At 41.1% G+C, this 22,863-nt stretch overlaps 1 protein-coding gene and 1 long non-coding RNA gene across 4 annotated transcripts; one reads left to right on the top strand and one right to left on the bottom strand.

Moving 5' to 3' along the window:
- Nucleotides 1–679: 679 nt before the first annotated feature.
- On the bottom strand, nucleotides 680–22,792 carry LOC142079411 (uncharacterized). 3 transcript variants are annotated; one of them, XR_012672658.1, is made up of 5 exons: nucleotides 22,231–22,792; nucleotides 21,327–21,492; nucleotides 15,163–15,327; nucleotides 14,044–14,159; nucleotides 680–890 (listed from the first exon to the last, which is right to left on the bottom strand). It is a non-coding gene; the product is annotated as an uncharacterized LOC142079411 (long non-coding RNA). The 3 variants fall into 3 exon arrangements; XR_012672657.1 differs by lacking the exon at nucleotides 21,327–21,492 and adding an exon at nucleotides 21,201–21,326 and having other exon boundaries at nucleotides 22,231–22,673; XR_012672659.1 differs by lacking the exon at nucleotides 21,327–21,492 and having other exon boundaries at nucleotides 22,231–22,775.
- On the top strand, nucleotides 2,430–19,949 carry GPNMB (glycoprotein nmb). The gene is made up of 11 exons (XM_075143589.1): nucleotides 2,430–2,659; nucleotides 7,640–7,789; nucleotides 8,500–8,643; nucleotides 9,957–10,154; nucleotides 11,239–11,397; nucleotides 11,866–12,171; nucleotides 13,369–13,491; nucleotides 14,069–14,171; nucleotides 15,061–15,266; nucleotides 17,717–17,804; nucleotides 18,641–19,949. The coding sequence occupies exons 1-11, from the start codon at nucleotides 2,590–2,592 to the stop codon at nucleotides 18,792–18,794; spliced, it is 1,701 nt and encodes a 566-aa protein (XP_074999690.1). The 5' UTR covers nucleotides 2,430–2,589; the 3' UTR covers nucleotides 18,795–19,949.
- Nucleotides 22,793–22,863: the final 71 nt, after the last annotated feature.

Raw genomic sequence — 22,863 nt, 5'->3', positions numbered from 1 at the left:
GGAGAATATTTGGGATATATTTTAAATCTTTTCTCCTTTACAGCTGCACAATTCAGTTCAGTTGTTTTAACTGTGAAGCTGTTTCTCAGAGACCGAGAATAATAATGTAAAAACTATAAAGTTAATTTAAGATGTGGTGATGATCAACCGGTTTCAGGCAACTCTTCAGTGTTTCAGATGGACTCATTTTCAGACATAGTCAGCTACGGCTGGGACACTTGGGGAAGCCAGCTCGGTTTTCAGATGGTCCCTTCAGTCTTCACTTCTCATAATTTTCCTTGGCTTTTTTATTCTTCTCTTCACATCTCTCTTCCTCCTAGCTCTTTCTTCCCTTCTTATACGGCTTTCTCCTCTCCTCTTTTCTTGGTAACGCTGTTGGCTGCAGCCACAGCACAAGCGGATCCAAACGTTTTCTGTGTCAGCCCTCCAGGAATGTGTAGTCTAAGGCCCAAGAGCTGAGGAGGGAGAACACGAAGGACCGGAGCGTCACAGTACGGCCACCTTTTAGTCATTACCCCAGCCCTGGTGGGTTTGGATTCCTCTAACCGCAGGCCTGATCCTCAGTGCCCCTGAAGTCTATTTACAACGTGTTTAATAATTTCCACCAGCTGGCCCTTATTGAGAGTGTCACTCAATATTTATGTAACAATTTCATGTATCAAATAACATGGCAAAAATCTCCATCCTAACCAACTTTATTGTTTTTAGGCTGATAAATTTTTGTTTTTAATTAACAGGCATTTGTTGTCAGCAGTTTTCCTCTGGAGGTTCTCAAAACCCTGTTGGGAACCAGCCTTCAAACCTCCTTTCCCCCCAGCAGACTTCGGATCAAGCTCTCAGTGCTGAAACACAGTGTTTGAAGGTCACTTTTCACTTCTAGGATCAACAACCTGGAAACAAAGGAGTGCAATTAAAGTTAATGTCCCACATGGTTTAAAAAATAATTGTGAATGGCTTCGAAACCTGACATTTCAACTGAGAATGTAGTTGATTTAATAACAACAAAAAAGCAACAATCACATGAGGACGCTGCAGTCATATGATTTTTTTGCATAGTCAGTCACAGCTTTGACTTTGATTTATGCTCCCTCTCCTTTCTGCCAGATAATGAGGGCTTAGTTTAAACAAGTCTGGTATCCCCAGGGCTATTGCCTTCACCCTTTTCCTCGGCAGGCAGTAGGAGGTAGGGTTGGCCCCAGCCAGGAGGGTGCTGAAGGATGGAATCTCATATACAAGATGGACTGGACATCAGAGCCTGCGTTACTGAGAGAAATGCTGGCTGGGGTGCTCTGGGTAGTGACAATAACTTACACAGCTAATAGAAAATGCTAGAAAAAATGGAAGAAACTAAGAACAAATAAAAAAATAAAAATTATAAGTAGTTGCAGTTCTAAAATCTCCTTCCATTGGGCAATCTCTTCATTCTGTTGACAGTGCCTTGGACTTACAGATTTCCACCTGTCCTGCCCAACATAAAAACGGTTTAGTGTTGCCCAACTTGCTGGTTTCTGGCTAGCTAGTGTCTTACTTGCTAGTGCTATACTTTGGGATCACGGAAACCACCACTGAACTCCTGTCTTGACGACCATACTTACTTCTATGCCATGTCATCTCACCAAAGCTTGTTCTTTGCTGCAAACAAAAGCAAGAAACTTCATGAGGCTGCCACGGCTGCAGCAAAATTCAGTTGCTGCACTGCCTGCAGAAGAACACCTGGGCTGGTGAAGCATGTTGAACCTGAATTTGAACCACTAAGTGCAGTGTTTGCCAATCTGCCTGTATTACCCTACTCCTCCTGAGCCATCGGTTATACCTCATTATTAGGTTGGGCAGCAACGTCTGTTTTTCCTTTCTCTTTACACACCATTAAGCATATACAATGAATTACTTGTCTGTGTGTAGGTCATGGCAACTTGTGAGCTAGATATTGACTGGCCAGCACTACATATGGTCTGTGATTACACCTCTAACCATGGGCACATCGTATTGTGCAACCGTGGTCGGATGGTACACGCATGTGCCCACTAAATGGTTAAATAACATTCTCCTTAACAAGGAGTCAAGTCCAGGGATGTGTTAGAATTGGCCGGTCTCCATTTAGTTTACAGTTGTTGCCCAGGATGTGGGCACATGGTTAAGTAAGGATGGGTCCATCAAATGCAGTGAGCTGTTGCAGTAACATTTGCAAATCGGGCTGGGGCAAGAGTTAATTTGGATTTCTGGAAATAAACATTCCTAATTTAAAAACAAATTAAATACAAAAATTGATCATGGTGCAAAACTAGTATAAAAATGCCTGCGAGGTAAATGGTGTGGCTCTAAACAGGTCTCAGAAATCCCAGGGAACGCTGAAAGCAAAGGGAGTGAGTCATAAGCACATGAGCTGAAAGAAGCTGAAGACAAAATCATGCATCTCTGCTTAATTCCATCACATGATGAGTCCTGGGGCCCTTCATTTAATCGGAGAGCAGAGCAGCAGAGAAACTTCATTCTCACTTCTCAGTGGGGACCGGAGGAGTTACCGTGTGCAGGCACCGGGCACCCTCTGCTCCTCTGCGCGCGCGGAGCCGACGCAGGGTCTCCGGCACCATGAGCGGTGTTCGCCGCCACCTCGGATTCCTGCTCCTGGCCGAAGCGGTGCTGTGTGCTGCCACCACACGTGAGTGCTTCCTTCACTCTGTCCTCTCCCCCTGCCTCCGCGGGCTCGACATCCTGAGCCAGTGCGGTAAAAACGGCTGCTTTTCGCACGTGCAGCGGTTGCTGGAGCTGTGCTTGGGAACCAGTAGGCAACAGCTAGCTCCACCTCAGGGTTCCCTGGCTCTGGCTAGAAATGTCACCTGAGCTGGAGAAATATGCCGAGAGCTGTTCAGTTGTCTATTTTGCGCACTCCACAGATACATAGAGCCATCCGGAGCTAAACCTTGGCTCATTTCAACAAATTTCTAACAATATTTCCCCAGCTCAAGCGTGGCTAAAAAGGCAGATGCAGAATGGACTTCTCCCAGTTTGCTCAGCTCAGCTGTGGCTGGGAGAGGCCAGGTCAGAGGCAGTGCTTCCCACCTGGACACCCAGACCTGTGGATCCCCAAGCTCAGGCAGCCCAATCAAGGAATTAGATCCTCAAGCCATGGTTGGCAGGCTCTGGGCTGGTCCTCTGCTTCTTTACAAGCTCCCAGCTTGACTCAAGTCTTAGGTCCACTCCCTGAGCTCAGGGCTGGGAACCCAGAAATGGGATTTTAGGCTCCAATTCCAGAATCTACAGTAAGGAAACCGAAGACCTTAAAGGCTGAGGTCCAGCTAAGCATCCATCTAGCCTTCTACCTGTCTCCAATGGGAAACAGTAATGGGTGTGTAACTGGGCAAATGTATACTGCTATTTACTCAGGACACTTTCCCAGCCTCTGATGATTTATAGCACCAGAACTGCCTCTGTCAGATGCAGAGTCATTGTATTTAGCAGTTTTTACTGGACTTTTCTTCCATCTGTTCATGCACTTGGGTTTTGATTGCAACCCGTGTAAATTTTTGGCACACACAACATCCAGCCAGCAAGAAATTTCACACCTTAACTGTGCCTTACATGAAGAAATACCTTTTATGCGCTTAGAACCTGTAACCTGCTGGTTTCATTTGATTCTCCTTAACTTTTGTACTTCCAGAAATAGTGACAAATTGCTTCTTCCTCCATGCTGTTCGTGATTCTGTTTTTATATTCTCCTCTGTCACCTCTTCTCCAGTCTTAAGACACAGACTATTTAGCTGTTCCTCATACGGAAACCAATTCTATCCTTTCGTAGCCTCCTCGCCACCTTTCTCTGTATTTTTTCAGTTCTCTTATACCCTGCTTGAGCTGCAGAGAACAGAGCAGCATACAGTATTCAAGACATGAACACACATGGAATTATACAATGCTGTAATGACATTTTCATCTTCGTTCTCTACCTAGCCTTTTCCTAGTTTTTCAACTACCAATGAGCACTGCACTCAAAACTGTAAAGCTATGAGATCTCGTTTCTGAGTGGCAATAGCTACTTTAGAGCCCCTTGTTCTGTAAGTAAAGTTACATTAAACTATGCTGAATTTCATATGGTTTTATTCTTGAGTCATTGAGTCTCATACAGTCCTCCGCTCTACTACCTTAAGACACTGTCTTTAGCAGATTAAAGAACTTTACTGTTTACCTCTGTTTTCCAAATTATGAACATTTTAAATTATTTCAACAATTGAGAAAACTGGCCACTTATTCATAACTTTTGGTTCATATATCCTAACCGATTATTTATTCATGTGAAATCCTTCATTCTTATCCCACGGTAACTTAGTTCCTTTATGTGCCTTTAGCGAGGGACCTCATCAAATGCTGTCTGGAACTCAAGCAGACTATAATAAGCAGGTCAGCCTTGTTCCCATGCTCTCTGGCTCCCTCAGCGAAACTCGAATATATTTGTGAGGAATGCACTCCTTTTACGGCATATCATATTAATCCACTATATCTGCTAATTCTGCTCTTCACTGCTGTTTCTACCAGCTTCTCCAATTTGAGCCTCAAACTTTTTGTAATCCTAACTAAATCTTCCCTGGAAGTGTTTTTAAAAACTGTCATCACATTTGCCAACTTTGGTTTCTTGGCCACTGAAGCAGTTTTAAGCAAGATGTTACATGCTATGGTTAATAGCTCGTTTATTTCACTCTTGAATAACTTCCAGACTTTTTGAGCCACCCAATCTAGACAACTTCTTCATTTTGTTGATTTGTACTATAATTATTTTTTTTGTGCCAACACTTCCGTTAGAGAGAGATTCTCCAACATTGTAAAGGAAAATTCTAGCACAGAAACCTCTTATGCTCCTCCTTTGTGAATGAAAACGTAAACTAATGTATTTGACTTTCGTCCTTTATCTTCCCTGAATGCTTCTTTTATATCTACATCATCTTTTGGCCCCACAGACTTTCTGGCAAGCTTTCCACTACTTCTGTATTTGAAAAAAAGATTAATTAGTAGTTTTTATGTTTTTGCAAGTTGTTCCTCAAATTCTTTTTTGTCCTGCTTTATTAGGTTTCTACATGTAACTTGAGAGAGTTAACGTTATTTTCTGTCTTCTTAGCTTGGCCGTACCATCAGCCTTTTTACTTCTAATACACTTCCATCCTCTTTTGCTGGGCCATCTTTTTATTGCTGTTGTTCTAACATTGGCTTTTGTTCTCTCTTTCATGGCTAACACACTATCACAGGAAATGCTGAACTTCTTGCCTTTGCTACATTTTTCACCAAAATGAAAACCAGAACGAGAAAGAAGAAAGTCAATCAGAGTATAAGATCTTTTCTCCTATGATCACCTCACCAAAACCATTACAGTAATCATTTCCTTGTAGTGTAATATTACTCTATCTATTTTGAACTGAATTGCTCTAATTTTGGTTATGACCAACATCTGTTCTTGAGTGTTTTTCATTGTTAAAGAAGAAATACATTAAAGCTTTTTGTTCCTTTAAATTCAGCAACTGAAAATCTTCAGTTCCATGTGTTAGAGAAACTAGTGCTGAAGTCTTTGCTCATCTGAAAAAATGTCTTTGTCTTGTCCTGAAGCTTGTGAAATGTTTTATATTCGATTGAAATAAACAAAGCACATCAGGGAGGCACAGAAATGCCTAAGGAGCTTGTGATTTAGAAGCAGTGACCACAGTTATTACCAAAGCTGGACAAGAAAATTACTTCTGAATTCAAGGATTGTTATTGAAAATTCAAAATTAAAAGCATTTATAAAATTAAAAGTACTCCAGCTCTTTTTGATGAATTGAGCAGTTGGGAAAAAACAATGATTGAAATGTTTTGATCAGACAAAATCAAAACATTTTTATTAATTAATTTTTAGATAAAATCAAAGAGAATGGGAAAAAGAAATTAGGAAAAATCCCTAGCCACTTACTTTCAAATAAGATGACACATTAATTTAATGACCTAAAATGTAATTGAACTTGATAAGCCTTTGTGAAATACTTTTATAGTTGCTAATCTGGTTTTTTCCTGAGAAAAGTTTCTGAAGGACAACATTACTCAACTCTTCTTCTGACCAAGACTGAAAACAATACAGCATGTGATACAGGCCGTTAAGTAAATACCAGTCATGATGTTACGCTTTGCTCACATCAAAATATATTAAATCTGCAGGAAAGACTTGATTCAAGTGATTAAGTGAAACTGCGGGGAGTTCCTGTAGGGCAAAAGACCATGGGAGAATATGTCTGAGTGCAAAATCTGTTCTTTTCCTCGAACCTTTCAGTCCTCAAGACTGGAGAAGAGAGCTACCAGCGTCAGTTCCGAGTGACCATTGAGATGGGACTGGCCAAGGCATGTCCTTCCTGCCCAGCAGAAATCTCACCGGGCAATAAAACATCAAGAGAAAGCAGCTCCTGCCTCTTCTTCAGTGCTGTTTCTCTGGTTCTCCCTTGCAGTAAAATTAAGAGTCACATGCCCATAAAGACCGTGCTTAGACTGGCTACACCTGCTCTGTGCCTTTTCCAAAACTTGGAGAAATTCCAACACAGCCAGTTTCGTTACAGCGCACGGGGCCATTTTTGCCCTTCTTACAGGTCTCTGCATTTTCCTTGAAGTCATCCACCTCTTTGTTGCACTTGGGTATAAATCTCAGAAGCATTCAGCATCAGTTGCCTTTAAAATAAAGCCATGAAAAGCACAAATCCTAACTCCCTTGATGTTGTGGCGGAATGGCATGCCCAGCAGTTACCTGATTAACATGAGAGTTGTTTAAAGCCCCCAGGCTTTAATGGAACTCTGCCTATGAACCTACTTAAGAATATATTTTTATGGCATCCTACAGTGGTTGACATGTTCCTACAGGTTACTTGGATATTTACTTTGCCTTTCATTATGTGTACTTTGTGACAGAAAAAGGGATCCTAGACGGCCTGGGAAAAGTTTGAGCCCATCATTTGTAGTAATATGAGAAGAAAGAGGTTATTGAAGTTATTTAATATCTGAACCATTTTAAAGTAATAGGCATGAAGGTAGTATGTTTTTGTTGTTATATTATAAACACATTGAATTTACTATTCGGCTCTAAATTTCCTTTTCTGGAAATACCAGCTTCTGTTACAATTGGTTCCACCCCTCCCACCCAAACCACCAGCCAACTCACCAAAAAAGCTTCACTGGTCAAAATTAATTCCTGGCATAACTTCCACTAGAGCACAACTCAGACACAGAGTGAATTTATCCTGTTAGCCTTTTACTCATAGATTTATTATCAGGCAAGCACAAAGCAGTCAGCAATCAAGCAACCTCTGTACAACTAGCCTGATTGTTGCAGGGTTATGTCCATTCATACAAACAATTGCTCTGATATGGTCGAAATGTTGTAAACCTTTTTATTCTTTCTCCGGAAAGCTTGCAATAGTGCAAGTAGAAAAATGTCAGTCTGTCAGTGGTGGTCTTTATGTTGGTTATAGTTGATGTAAGTGTTTATAGCTGCGATGATAAAATTCCGTAACTTTCTACTGGTGAAGAGTTTTCTGATCAGTACAAGAATATAGTCATAAGAAGGCTGTTCAGCACGAGAGCAATGTCTTTATAGGGTGGTAGGGAAAATGCTATTACATTGCATGTTCGTTTTTCTCTCTAGGGTTTCAAGATGTGCTGAGCCATGGAAGAACTTCTCCTGTCACATCCTACAAGAAGCTACAAGGCTGGTCTAGCGATCAAAATAAATGGAATGAAAAGCTTTATCCTTTCTGGGAAGAAGGAGATCCGAGATGGAAGGACTGCTGGAAAGGTGATCGCACATATGCATTTCAAAGACACTGAGAAAATTGGCCAGAAAATCCACCTCATTGAAGAGTGCAAGTGCTATAGTGCTTTTTCATAGGTGCAATATCCACCACTGCTGCAAGGAATAGCAAATTAGAGCCGATTGGCTTTGATACCATTCCCAGTACGGTGTCTGAGGAAGCAGAACAGTGAGTTGTTACAGTAAATGCTTTCCCATGACTCATAGTCTCAGACATTAATACTTACTAAGAAGTATTGATGACCAGGGCTGTAGGACAATCCATTATTTGAAACATGCCCTAGAGGACAGGTAGCTTCAACTGCTACCTCAGTAGGGCATTGTGGGCTTCAGTTTGACAACTTTGGTGAAGACCCTTTTTATCACCTAGTCTGAGCTGAGGTGTAAAGGCTGCATCCCTGAGGAGAAACAAAAATATTCTCCTTTGGAATACATTGACCCCCATGTGTAAAAAAACCATATTCTTAGCTCTAAGAAGGAAATGAATGACAGTAAGCGATGTGAGGGATATGATGAGTCCCTCTGATTGTTCTAAGATGGGGTTTTGATAAGAGTGCAAGTGACTTAGGAACACAAAACCCCTTGGAAACAGAGGAATCAATAAAGCATTTCTAATGTAAATACTGCACAGTTGAAGGTAGCTGCTGCTCTGATGCATCCTTTACTGCAATGAAGACCAATTTTCTTTTCTACAGGCGGAAGGGTGACAGCCAAATTGGACAGTGATAGCCCAGCACTGGTAGGATCCAACGTGACCTTTGTTGTGACTCTCCAGTTTCCCAAGTGCCAGAAAGAAGATAATGGTGGCAACATAATATACAAGAGAAACTGCACCCAGGGTAGGTAACGGCAACCTCCCTGCACTATACACACGTCTGGCTATGGTGCTCCTGTGAACATGTCATGAATCTTTGAAAACATCAGAGGCACACCCTATGCACAACAGCCATGTTGCTTTTATCTGATAACTATACTCGTGTCTAACCTGTGCCACACCAGTTTCTTTCCTCAGAAGATCACGGTGGTATTTTTACTGTTCTGCACCCGCTATATATAATGACCAGGTAATTTAAGATTTGCCTTCACTATAAATTGTCTTCCCGAAACAGTGATGTTAATTTGGCTTCCTAACAAAACTGTTACTGCTTTTCAGCTCAATCACAAGGTTGCACAGTCATACTGTTTTCTTCCAAATTTATAAAGCTGTCAAATTATAAAATTGAGATTTTTTTTTCAACTAGGAATTGTAGAACTCACTAACCATCAACTGCAACTTGAAAAACCCTCAAGAAAGAGTAAATCTCACACTCCCACATTTTAAGACCTAAAAACAAACAAACAAACATTTAAAAATCAAGCAGTCTTTTCATCAGAGAATCACCTTTTTTCACCTTATCTACTGTTACGCGGAGCAAAAAATCTATCCTAATTCCAATGTTTGAAGCTGCTTGATCTAGAGTGAAACAGGCTGTTGTACTTTTCTTCCTTTGAATTCATAAATGTTCAACAAATTTTTTTACGGATCAAAGTAATTTTCATTCCAAGGCATATGAGCAAATTTTTTGTCACCCTGAGTTCTACTTTCTGACTGTCTAATGTTTTGTTAACTGCTGATATCCATTCTCTACTTAATATCTGTTGTGCCGTTTGAGGAAGGAAACTGTCTTCTTATTATTCAGAAAGGAACTGAAATTCATGTCTAAGTTATTTAAAGGTGCCATAGAAAACTTTTCTGACAAAACAAACTAAGTCACTTCCTCACAGTGCTTCTACAGCTGCTATTTCGACTTAAAATTTTAGATTCTGTTTGCCAAATGTTCAGGTAGCCCCACTAACTCCAGTGAAACAGTAGCGTCCTGTGTAGTCGATAGCAGGTTTTGGGCAAGCAATTTTAAATTATGTCTGGCCCATGAGACAGTAAAATTTTTTTAAGCTTCTAAATTAACCAACACCAAGCCAAAACAATTCGGTGTTTACATTAAAAACCAAACAAAGCACAATCTTAGAAAAAACGAATGTCAGTCTAAAAATTCCCCACTTAACCTATTGCTTAAGCGCAATAACTGCTCTAACCTGGGGTGTCTGCCTCCTGTTTCCTGACTTTCTGTACATTTCTCAGCTGACCGGGAACATGTCCTATTTCTACACTTAGATCCTCCAGCTTCCCAGAATCCTCCAACTTCCCAGGATCAGGAAGTCTATGTCTACAACTGGACTGAATGGATTGACAACTGTGGCTGGGAAAACTGCACAAGCAACTACAGCCATAATGTATTCCCAGATGGGAGACCCTTCCCTTATTATCCAGGCTGGCGGAGAAGGAACTTTGTCTACGTGTTTCACACGTTTGGTTAGTACTGCAACACATCCCTTGGTTTGGCTGACGCTGCAAACTTACATTCACACTAACTTATTTGTCGAGTATGTTTTATTAGAAGTCCTTTTAAAGGAGTTCCACGTTCTTGAGTGGAATTCATTCTCCGCTTTCCAGAGAGGCCATGAGCTGCTCAGTCTGGAAATCATAGATTACCAGGAGATTCTCTTTAAATCGGCATTCACAGTACTACCACTGAAGAAAATTAATTTCCTTTCAGTAGTACTCAAGATCCTTTCCTAGGAAAACAGAGGGTCTGAGCAGGTCAGTCAGATGATTTGTTGACCGCTCACTGCCACTTCAGATTCTTAAATTTAAGAGAGACCATAGCACTGTACATCTTCAGATCAGTTTGATGGTGCAGCACTTCCTGCCTCTGGGGAGGTGAAAACTGCCACTGACTGCGTGGTACTGATCTGGTCACAGAGGCTGATTTTCAGTGTTTCCAGCTCCTGAGTATGTAACACTTGGGCTATTCCTGACATTGGCTACATACTAAATCTTAGTATCCTAAGTTAGCTTGGCTAAATCAGCATTATCATCAGTATCAGCATGAGTAATAATAATAATGTCCCAAATTTTACGTAGAGGTCATACTATTTACCTACCTTAATCAGCTGTTACAAAGACAAATAAGCAAATGTATACAAAGGGCTCTAAGTTATGAAGCAAGAGGTATTGTATCTTCTTGCTACACTGAAAGTGTACAAACACAAGATCACTTAAAATACCTAAGAGGTAACACCATCCACTACATAATCCTAATGACTTAATGTAATGTAATTGCTTTGGAAAGATGTAGATGCCTTGGCAAATTTTTCTTAGATTAGTGAAATTTGGGACATCTTTCTGATGCCTTTGAAAAAACACAGAAACAGTGGGAGTAAACGCATTGTAAAAGTATTCAGTCCTCCAAAAACACCTGCCAGATAACTGAAAGACAATTCTAAACTATTCATTTTGATTTAGACAATCCAAGATTCAGAGAGATATTCCTTCTCTTAAAACAACTTGTAGCTAGGCTAAAGGGGAAAACATGTAAGTTCATGTTCTGTTTCAGGTCAGTACTACCAAACAACTGGACGATCTTCAGCAATGCTTTCAGTCAACACAGCAAATATCACTCTTGGCAAACACACGATGGCGGTATCCATTTACAGGAGAGGGTACTCAGCATACGTTCCAATTGCAAAAGCAAGTGTCATTTACGTTGTAACAGGTGAGCGTGCTGGAATAAACTGTAATAAAATACTGGGGGTATTTGTTGTTTAGGTGTTAAAAGAATTCAGCACAAGGATCACCTGGCATGAAAAGAAGCCATTAGCCTGAGAAAAGTTTTTAATATGAATGTGGAATCTCTGGTGAATTGCCTTGAGTAGTGTAATTTACCTTTGTATCTAGCTCAGTTGTGACACCTTTACTTTGTAATGAAAAATGATTTATGAGAGGAAATGAAATCTTCCACAGATGCCTGTAATTCCTCATTTGTTCCCATACTTTTCTGGGTAACGGTTTCCTATTGACATTCACTCCTCAGATCAGTAAATCAAATTAAAGTAGAAACCTGGGTTAAAAGATATTAATGTCTCACATTCTGACTGTTGCTGTTCAGGGATTTTGGAGCTGTTTGTTGTTTGCAGCCAGGTACTTATGCTTTATTTATTTACTTCTTTTTTTTCCCCTCCAGACAAAATTCCAATATTTGTGACTATGTTCCAAAAACATGACCGCAACATCTCAGACTCCATTTTTATCAAAGACTCACCAATCACATTTGATGTGAAGATCCATGATCCCAGCTACTATCTTAATAATTCTGCCATCTCCTACAAGTGGAACTTCGGAGATGGAAGTGGGTTATTTGTAGCCAGCAGTTCCACTACGTCTCACACCTATACTCTGCAAGGAAACTTCACTCTGAATTTAACTGTCCAAGCCATTATACCTGTACCTTGCAGGCCAGTAACACCCACTGCACCACTGCCCTCAGCAGGTAAGAGTTTATCAAACAGCAGTGATACTAGGAGCTGTGCTAAAACTCTAAATTCTGATACTCTAAGATCATATCTTTAGAAGTTTTACTGTCATCAATGAAAGAATTGCAAGTCCCTGCAAACCCTCTATAAATTGGTTTAGAAACAGAATCAATACGCATAAACGCTTCTATGATTTTATGGTAGGCATCACTTACACATTTAACACATTACACTTCCAGTTCTACCACCACAGTGACAGCACACAGAGGTCTTCAGGTGGACATGCAGTACATATAAATTTGTTTTTATACCCTCTACCACGCCAAGTCAAGGGTTTTAGCCTTGCCTACTCAGAGTCATCTTCTGAGGTAAGATGTAAATTTTAAGTGAGAAAGAGGTATTTCAGAACACTCTTATAGCCAGTTCCTTTCTGGTTTGCATTAACTTCCAGCCAAAATTAAATGATATTGGATTGAACTAGAAAAAACTTACTCATATTCCAAAATATGGGATTTCCATATGGCATTAACCCAGAATGGCTTTTCTACTTAAAATTTATGCACTATCATATTTCAGAATAACTTTCATTATGTTCAGCATTGGTTTATCATCTCAGAGGGTTTTAAGGTTTGCAAAAGGCCTGCAGTTTCAGCCTGGGTAGTTATAATACTACTACTATTAAATTGTAAATGTGGCTATATTTTTCAAATTTCAGAATTTTAATATGTGCTTTTACCAAAATGTTGAGTGAGAATGAAAAATGAAAGGAAAGATATAATTTTCACCACTTCCCCTTTTCATTTTTCCACTGGCTGTAATGTAGACCAATGGGAAAATACCTGCTTTTAAAGAAATCATTTTAAACCTTTTATTGGCCTTTGGATTTCTTCTATAATTGATTTGGGAATTTTAAAGAAGTGTTTAATTATATGAAACCTTGCAGTGTCACTTTTATTTCACAGAGATGGGTGACTAGCAAGGTGGCTTTTAGAGTGAGGCTACCCAGGCCACTCCACGGTTCTACAGCTGGGCATGTATGTTTAAGGCTTATTACCATGATCCCATACAGATACATACATGACTGCACAGCTGCAAACCAGTCACTAGTGACCTATGTAACACATGCAGTTAAAACATATGGCCATGTTCAGAATACCTCTAAGCAGAACTTGTTCTAAAGCTGCGTATCTATTCTTTCTCCCTCAACGCAACAGTAACGACCGGAGCATCTTCTAATTCAGACTCCTCTACCACTGTCGAGTCAATGGAAGATAATCCTGACGGAGGTTGCCATATTTACAGAAATGGATACTATGGAACTGGTATCTCTGTCGTAGGTAAGGATGTGGGTCAACACCTGAACAGAGGAATGGGGTTAATAATGCACATATCTATGGTAGAGATAATGTTTATTTAGGCTCCCTTTTATCAAATGCGTGAGACCCACAATAAGATCCTTCTCTTGGACCTAGCTGCCGCCATGCTACATGTGGTGTCTCCAGGCACTTGGGCTGGAAAATGGCTGGTGGGGATGTGCTCCGTATCACTTTCTGTATCATCAACTTCTGAACCTGCCATGCCTGAAGCATACTGGCCAGCAGTGGGTCACATAAGGTTAAATTGACCTTGGCATGCACAGAAGTCATGGGTAGTGGGATGGGGAAGTGATTTAGTAAAATAAATAAGTAAATAATAATAATGGAAAAAGAAAGCAGAGCAGAAAGGAGCAGCCTTACAGGGAAAGCACTGGAAAATTTCTCAGCTTTCAAACCCTTCAAGAGGAGTGCTAAGGGAGGGAGGAGGTTATGGAAAACAAGACCTGAACTGAGCATCAGCCAAGCACTTGAGGTTCTGCACACACAGACTTCAGAGCTTGTCATGTGTCCTACCGTTGACATCTGTTTCCTCTCCCAGAGGGAATCCTTGAGGTAAATATTATTCAGATGACAAGCATCCAGATGACAGAAAGTCAAGCTGAAAACTCACTGGTTGACTTTGTTGTTACCTGCCAAGGGAGGTAAGTGTGTGAATGAAACTGTCAATCTTCCCTCTTTAAAAATAATTAGGTGCTGGAACGCTGTCTGCACTTAGATGCAGCTGCATGAACAAAAGTTGGGAACTGCAGTGTTTCTATTTCTTGACTGGAACTAAAGATAATGCAAGACTCATTTGTAAACCATGGCAACAGAGGTTACTGCCAGGCTCTTAGGATTCAGAGCAAATGTCAAGCCTCAGTAAAAACAAGAGAACTAGATAGTGGGGAGAAACAATTCTATATTTTCCTGGCCAAGACAAGATTTCAGCACTTACTGTAAAATGGGAAGCAGTCTACTGAAATTGGAAGGAAACCCTTTCTTTTTGGCCATGATTTTTTGACACTTAGAGTAAATGGGTGTGTCCAAGCAATTTCTTGGACAGGAAAACATTGCACTAATATTCCTAGCTCCTAGAAGGGGATTAGAGTTGATAGGATCGTCTTGGTAATGCAACTGGAAAAAAATTAACCTCTTTTAAGTTAGTGTTTACTTTTTCGGCACATGATACTACATATAAGAATCTGCATTCCTTTCTTAATGATGTTTATTAAAGGTAACAGACTTTATAAGCTGATTTGAGGCAGGTAATACTGTGATCACCATAAAATGTTAAATGATACGTGAAACAAGCAGATAATTTTATAGATTGTATATATGCATTTTATATAAAATCCACATGTCTGTATATATAAAATGTATAAGTATGTATAAAATAGATATATAATATATTAATAAAACACTCTGAAATCACTATAGTGCCACTGATTTCAGTAAACAGCACCAGCGTAAAACGGGGGCATCACTGCAATGTGTCTATGAACTGGCTAACAGGACTCCACAGATGCAGTGTGTTCTCTCTTCCCATCCCAGTCTCCCCACAGATGTCTGCACAGTAGTTTCTGACCCCACGTGCCAGGTGTCCAAGAGTGTGGTATGTGACCCTATCATCGTCACCGATGAATGCTTACTCACCATCAGGAGAGCTTTTGAGGAACCTGGAACATACTGTATAAACATCACCTTGGGGGATGAGACAAGTCAAGCCCTTGCCAGCGCACTGATTTCCGTAAATGGAGGTGAGTCCACACAGAGCAGATGCGGGTCATCTGTGAATAGCTTCTCCCTGTGGTCATTTCCCTGCAGGGGGGAAGAGCACAGGAATTTATATGGGTTTTTATTATGCCTGGAGGCCTCAGCTGAGACTGCGCCAGCTTGTGTGAGAGTCCATGCAAAGATGAAGAGATGATTCTTTCCCTAAAGGAATTTTAGATGTTAGAACTTGGTTTGATTTATGTTTACGATCCAATGAGTACAGTAATTATACAAGCCCTTCAGTATCACAGAATATGAACAGTTCTTAAGCCATAATGTGTTTTTCCACCGAATAACTCTGTTGGGCAGAAAAGCAGGTGGGGGACATGCCAGCCAGCTTACTCCACACATGGAGAAATAGGAGAAACAGAGAGGAATTCAGCTCACTTGAGACGGAATCAATGTCGGCAGCTGAGCTGGCTGCCCTGGGCCCTCTTTGTAGCCCATTGACCTTGACCAGGTTTCTATTTCTACATGAGGATAACATGAATCAGGTTCTGGAAAGATCTGTGTAACATTCATTGGCTACGGAGTCTGCTCAGGGTGACTATTTCAGAACAGGAGGTTTACCTTTGGTTGGATGAGTATCGCTGTGTGTCTTGCTCATGGTTATCAAAGCAGGCTTTGACAGAACCAGGTATTAAACTCAGCCTCAATCAGAAGTCTAAATGATCATGCTGTCTCTCTGCTCCCACTCCATTGCCTTCATGACCTCCCACTACAATGTCCTAGTGACTCTTCTGAATTCTTAATTACTATCACCCAAGCAACTGACCCTTTGTGGTCATTTGCCACAGTATTTTTGGCTGATTTTATTTAATCTAGGTATAAATTTAGCTGTACCAAAATCAGTTCGTGATGACTAAGGCACAGTGCCTGACCTGTAAGTGCATTCCAGCTCCTAAAGATGAAAATAAGCATGCAGTACGATTTTTCAAAACTGTATTCACAAAGGCTAACTTTAGCCCAACAAGGCTGGTCCTCCTAGGTTTCCTCCAGAGGGCAAAGCTAAGTTGTACTTTGGAGCTCCCCCTGTAATCAAAGCAGAATTAGGATCTAAGAGGGGTTGCTGCTTTGAGACACCTTCTGGAGGAGCCCATCTAACGTTTGCAAACATCTCTCATGTGCCACAATTTTCCACTCATTTCAAGAGAAGGCAAGTAATTATGAATTTCTGAAAATCCCATAATTTGGTGCCTAAACATCTGGCCCTTGAAATTTGGCAGGACTGTGCCTGGGTTATGTAGGCATTGCACAAAACATCCGCTCTTAATTTGCTTAAGCTGCTGTTGAATGAGTTGCAGTCCTATGATTTAGACCCATCCCATCAGTATGTGTTGCTTTGCAAACTAGTCCAAGGACCTACCTTATTCGTAAAATAAGGTAAATCCCTACGGTCTCAGCAAAAATATTGCGTAAACTAGGAATGAGGTCAAGCCTTCATAAACAATTGTATCAACAAACTGAGAAATATATGAGGCACATGTACCTCGTAAATGGTAAACCCTGATTTGATATCTTGATTTTCATAGACAGCAATTGTACGTTACTAAGTGGAAAGGTAAGCCAACATGCACCTCTAGGTTACTTCATTGTATAAACACTGTTGTTAATATGAGGACCAAGAATGTGTCACAGTGTCAGTAAACTCAATAAAGGTACAGGCTGTGGACTGGAAAATTAAGATATTTAACAGAAATTTTTTTAAAAAATACTTGTAATGATTTGGCTTCTTCCATCAGATACGATGGAATTAGGAGTAGATGTGAGTGAAATGGTTGATGGCAAACCAGAAGGCAGAGTTCAATGACAGGCACAGCCCAAAGTTAATTTCCCAGAATGAGCCCGTTAAAAAAGCAGAGCCCTCAGCTCTTGGATAAGGCAAACAAGCCTAAGTCCATCAAGCTCTCAGCCACACTCTGCCATCTTAGCATATGGGACTGCAACAAACAATAACATTTAAGAAACTCCTTTTTTATCCCCTTTCCCCCTGGCCATCATCCCTAAGAGAAAGATGAAGCTGATTCTAACATTAAAGCTTATAAAGAGATTGCATTTCTTATACTCTCAGTGTAAACGTTTCCCTAGCATAGCAATCGGCAAGGAGCAAATTAGCCTCACCTCGTGGAGTGCCAGCAAGACCCTCCGTTCTCTTCCATGCTGGAAGGGCAGCCATGTGTCTCGGGAGCATGGCCGATATGAGAAAACTGGCAAAGCCCAACTCACACTCTGGTGGAACTAAGAATTAAACCAATTAGGATGTAAAAGCACCACCTCCTGCCAAAGTCACTGACCTCCGACGCTTGGCGTATTAGAAGCATTAAGTGTACTTCAATCTCTACAGCAATCAAGTAAAAATGACGTTTTCTTTAGAAAATCTCTCTCACTGTGAAAACGAGGCTAACTTTTAATCAAACTACTTTCTGAACTCTAGGGTCATCATCAGGAACAACAGAAGGTGTCTTTATCTTCCTTGGTTTGTTGGCAGTGTTTGCCGCCATTGGAGCTTTTGTCCTTTACAAGTAAGTTGCTAGTTTCTAGGATCAAAAACAGTTCAAGGAACTGCCAAAAATACTAGTTTAAATTAACAAAACCAACAACTTAAAATTGCATTAGCTATATTTTTGTTCCTTTTTCATTGTTGTTCACAAATATTCTGGCAAATATTCAAGAAAATGAGATTACTGGCTTAAGCCACAAAACCATTGGAAAATATGCAAATGTTAAAGACTTCCATAGAAAATTACATTCTGTGCTTATAAGCGCAAATAGTAATACTAGAAGGGCTGGGAACTGCATGTAAGCAGTAAGCAAACTTAGACTGCATGATGTGATTTATATATGCAGTAAAACCTAACAAACAGAGATTTGATTTAGCTCTAAAACTCTTACAAGAAGTGTTTGCAAATGACTGACAGATCAAGAACTAATCACCAAAATTCTTCATTAAATAATTGACAAACAAATTCTTTGGGAAAAAAGCACTGGACATGCAGGAAAGTAGTTAACAGAAGCACACGTTACTGCATTATTAGCTTGGATGTTTCTCATGAAACTTTAAGACTGCACCAAGACTCCCGAGTCAAGAGTATGCTCACCCTTCACAGTCAGTGGTGAGAAAGAAATACCTCCACAGAGCAACAGTACTCCACTAAGCAACGGAGCCTTCTCATTAACCAGGCCTTAGTCACCACTACTGACCTATGGCTGTTAACCATTAGATGGGATTGAAGAGGGAAGGAGGAGAGAGAATATATGTTATGAATATGTGATTAATTCTCTTACGCGCTGGTCACATGCTAAATGTGGACTTTCATTTAAATGTCTTTCAGCAACTAACTGTGCACATTCTTTGCAGGAGATACAAGCAATACAAGCCTATTGAGAGAAGCGCAGGACAAGCAGAGAACCAGGCGGGACTAACTGCTTACTTCAGCAATTTCAAAGCAATTTTCTTCCCCAGTAGCACTGAGAAAAATCCTCTGCTGAAAAGCAAACCAGGCATTGTTTAAACCTTTAGTCTAGCACTGACTATTAGATTACGTACAGGACTCATATCTGAACTGTACTTTGATGGGGTTTTCTTGTTGCTATAAAAAAACAGTGGGTAAGGTGAAAGCACATATAGATGGGATGGTAACTTTGGGGTCTTGGTGCAATTAGAAGTATTAAAATAGTCCTTCGTAGAAAACAATGAGGTAGTTTTGAGCACTTGCTGTCCTTGCTTGTGATCTAGGATACACACTTTTGAAAACTAACATCCCCCCTCCCTCTTCTGGGTTTTCTTACTTCTAGGTTAACTACCTGCAAAACTAATCAGATCCATAACCTGGAGGGGAAAAAAAGGTTAATTTAAAAAAAAAAAACCACACCAACTTGTAAATACTTAGTCTTAAATAGACAGTCCAGTATAGCTGCTTACTGCCTTAGCAGGATTCATGCCTTTGCTAGAAAGACAGACACGGGGGGCAGGCACATGTTATGTCTTGTGGAATGAAACGTGCCATGGCCTATTCCCAGGCATTGGCACCGAACTGCTGACACTGTTACACTGTTCAGGAGGTCCGAGCACAGTCTTGCCCCAGGCTGGCTAGCTCCCCACCAAGCAAACCCCAGATTCTGGGAACCACCAGAGGCACTGTTCCCCACCGGGAGTTTGGCAGCAGGCACCCTGTTTTGCAGGGTTCAATAGCATGGATACAGCTCATTACATGCCAGTTGGCCTCACGGCCAGAAAACAGGGCTGGACACATTTAGCTTCCTACTGGACATGGCTACCAGTGCACGAGTCTCACTAGAAACTAGACCACAGACACCCGAGCAACAAGATTGATGAGGCCCATCTGCTTGACTCTCCCTGCTGAAACTTTTACTCTGAGTCCCATGTAAAATCCTTAGATGCAATTGCTGATGCCGTCTTTGCCTCCTTTGTTTCCACTGGTCTTGAGACACTGGATTGGCACCACCGCTCCCCAGAGGGCAGATAAGTGCTCCACAGACAAGGGTCAACAGAATGAGGGTCGTAGCAGGGAGTAGCAGCGTTCGGCTCTCTTTTTCCCTTCTCTTTCCATTCCTCTCTCTCCAGCGGTAAAGACACATTAATTTCTGCTTGCTCCTCCATCCCTCTGTCTTTGACCACTTAATCAAATAAATGAAAACCCCAATCTAAATAAAGCACTATGCTCCAGTTTCTGCTTTTGCATGATGCAGCTTAGAAAGTGTAAACTTCTGCAAGAAAACTGACTAAAAAATGCTTTAAATGGTTCATTTTCCATAAGAGCCTTTCTGTTACTATTGAAGTTTATAATCAAAATGAAATTAACTTTCAGTTGAGGGCTGGGCAAATGACTTTACACAATCCATTTCCAAGCACTGAATTCTTTGAAGATCTGTATTTCAATATATTTAGCTTATTTACTGTGTCTTGGAACATCTCAGATACATATTGTTCTCAGTTCCTGATGCGATATATAAGCATAAACATATTTTCCTCGTATCTTAGCAGACCCGTCAAATGCTTATCATTCACAACCTGAATGTAGCCTTCCCTACCACTTCCCCAGTGTGCATGGATACCTTTAAATGACTTGAGGATATAAAAAAATGCAGATTGCGACATACCTGTGAGATTAGTTCTTCAGTTACAAAATTCAACAGCCTTTTTTCTTCTTTTGTTTCCAGGTTGTCCAATTGTTTTAATTCTTTTGTGGCCATTTCAGTTATATTATTAAAAGCACCATATTTGCTATTGTTACATCTTCCTTATACGTAACATCCTATTATCTAACCATAACTGGGCATCTAAAACTACTCTCTGACTTAAACAGAAAACACATTTCCTGCAAAGATTACCGTCTGAATGTTATGTCCTCTGTTATCAGTCAGACTGCTGACAGGAAGAACTGTAATTTGTATTTGTTGCTCTGGCTTGAGGCAGGACAGAGGTTTAGTCAAAAGCTTAAGATGACCTGTAATGCAGCATGAAAAAATAAGGTCTGTCACAGCTATAATGCTTAGGATCAATGATGACACAGGCTACCGCTCACCTAGGTTATATGCAGAAAGCATCTTGTTCAGCAAAACACTGCATGTTAGATGCTCAGAGACATCTTAGGCTTTTGCATAGAAACCAACTTTTGGGCATATTTTAAAAACTTTTTATATCCTTTAACCTAAGTATACAGAATAGCTTGCACTATCTTCCTTTAATATTATGTCAGAATATTAGATTTTTATAATTTGATTTTGCCTTTTCAGCTGTAACTTCCATTTCATACATCTTTACTTTTATACAATGGAATCTAACTGCTGCATTGACAAATAAACCATCTAATGATTTTAAAGAGTACATTTCCTTTGTCTCAGACAGAGATAGCAACTTGATGAGTTGCCTACTTACTGACCAAAACAGTACCTACCTCCAGAAAACACAACTGGATTTGCCTTAGTCTTAGTTCACTTATGCATATCTGGTACTGTTGTTGGTTACCTAGCAGTTTTTGCAGTCTCCCTTCAAGTGTACTCAGAGCAATGGCACCACGAACCTGAGAAGTGAGGAGACTTTCTTAATAACCAGACGACAGCTGAGGAACCCAATTTCGAACAGATCAGGATACAAACGAATTTCATGTCGTTCAAAGGCAAGAAGAGCTGACAAACAACAGGTTTGTGAATGTCAGCAAATGTTACAAGACAGGTTTCAGGCATCCCCTTTGGAGAAATAACATCAAAGAATGACATCAAACATGAATGTACATCATCTTTAGAAACAACATCTTTTCAAATATGTCATCAAGAGAAACAGAAACATTAGTTGGATAACAGGTTTGTTAAAAATGACTAAAAGCAATGAAGTATTATTTCAAACTCCTTGTTTTGTTCCTCCCCTCTTTTCTTCTTGAACACTTTTTATACCACACAATTAAGAGACTCATCAGATGTAACATTTTTTTCTTACCAAAAGTATTTCTAAGCTGAAACTCAGGCTAAAAAACACCAGCCCCTGCAGGAATTGTAGAGCAATCAAACTAAGCATTGCAAGAGACATCGAGACACTGTGGCCTATTAGTATAACTGACCACCTTCAGCATTGTACAGCATAGTCAAATTTCCTTTAAAGCTTTTATCACTACAGGTCTTTATAATTCACATGATTATGCCTTTTAAGTCTTAATACCAATGTTTTACCATCATACTCAGTGAGGGAGGGAAAAACAGTCTGAACAGTAATTCTTTTATTTTACTGTCAGTGTAAATGCCAACATCTCCAGGGGAAGGGGGCGGAAGGAAACATCTTTCACCCACAGTAAATGCAAATGCTTGAACTTGCTTAGGTCATAGCTTTTTAAGCCTTGACAACATTCTCCATAGCAAAACAAACATAGCAACACTACTACCCTACACCCATTGACACTATGTGAGAATTGCACAAATGTAAAATACACTTACCCAAGAAAAATGTATTAGTTTTAAACCAGCTGCAGCTTTTTAGACAAAACCATAGCCTTTAAAAGGGGGCACAAGGCTTGAACTGGGATACGTCATCAGGGTTTATATGGCAGTGCCCGCGTCTTGTGTCCGCTCCTCTCGGGCTTCCCAACAAACCCCCACAGCGGAGCGCTGGTTACCGGCGTCCAGGCCCCGTCCCTTCTCTCCGATCCCTCCCCTTTCACCGCCTCGTGGCTCAGACACCCCTCAGGAAACACTGACCAGAAGCGCAACTCGGGCACGGGGAAGGCGAGGCCGAGCCACTGCCCGCCCCGACGTTCCTATCTACACCCCGAGCCCTCACACCGGGACGCCGACAGGGGAGCGGGGGCGCCCCGGGGCTGGGCCGTGCGGGGACGGAACACGACGGCCCCAGCGGGCGCTCCTCGGAGAGGAGCCGCTCCTCAGAAAGCGGCCGCTCCCCGTGGGGGTCCCCAAGGCCGAGCACGCAGCCGCCCCGCCATCATCCCGGCCTGCGGTGGAGGCGCGGGGACCACCGCTGCCTCGATACAGCTCTGCGCACGCGCCCAACGGCGGTGCCCGACCGACGGGAGGATGCGCCAGTGGGGTGAGAGGGGCGTCTCCGCCGCTGGC

This window comes from Calonectris borealis, chromosome 2, assembly GCF_964195595.1.
Source record: "Calonectris borealis chromosome 2, bCalBor7.hap1.2, whole genome shotgun sequence".
NCBI lineage: Eukaryota > Metazoa > Chordata > Aves > Procellariiformes > Procellariidae > Calonectris > Calonectris borealis.
The sequence above is the reverse complement of the archived record's forward strand: the minus strand, read 5'-3'. Positions and strand labels throughout refer to the sequence as shown.

Bases quoted from the DNA above. Each gene is read 5' to 3' on its own strand.
- GPNMB (XM_075143589.1), top strand. From the start codon at position 2,590: ATGAGCGGTGTTCGCCGCCACCTCGGATTCCTGCTCCTGGCCGAAGCG. The intron at 12,172-13,368 runs GTAAGAGTTTAT...TCAACGCAACAG, and splicing joins TGCACCACTGCCCTCAGCAG to TAACGACCGGAGCATCTTCT. The intron at 14,172-15,060 runs GTAAGTGTGTGA...TTCCCATCCCAG, and splicing joins GTTGTTACCTGCCAAGGGAG to TCTCCCCACAGATGTCTGCA.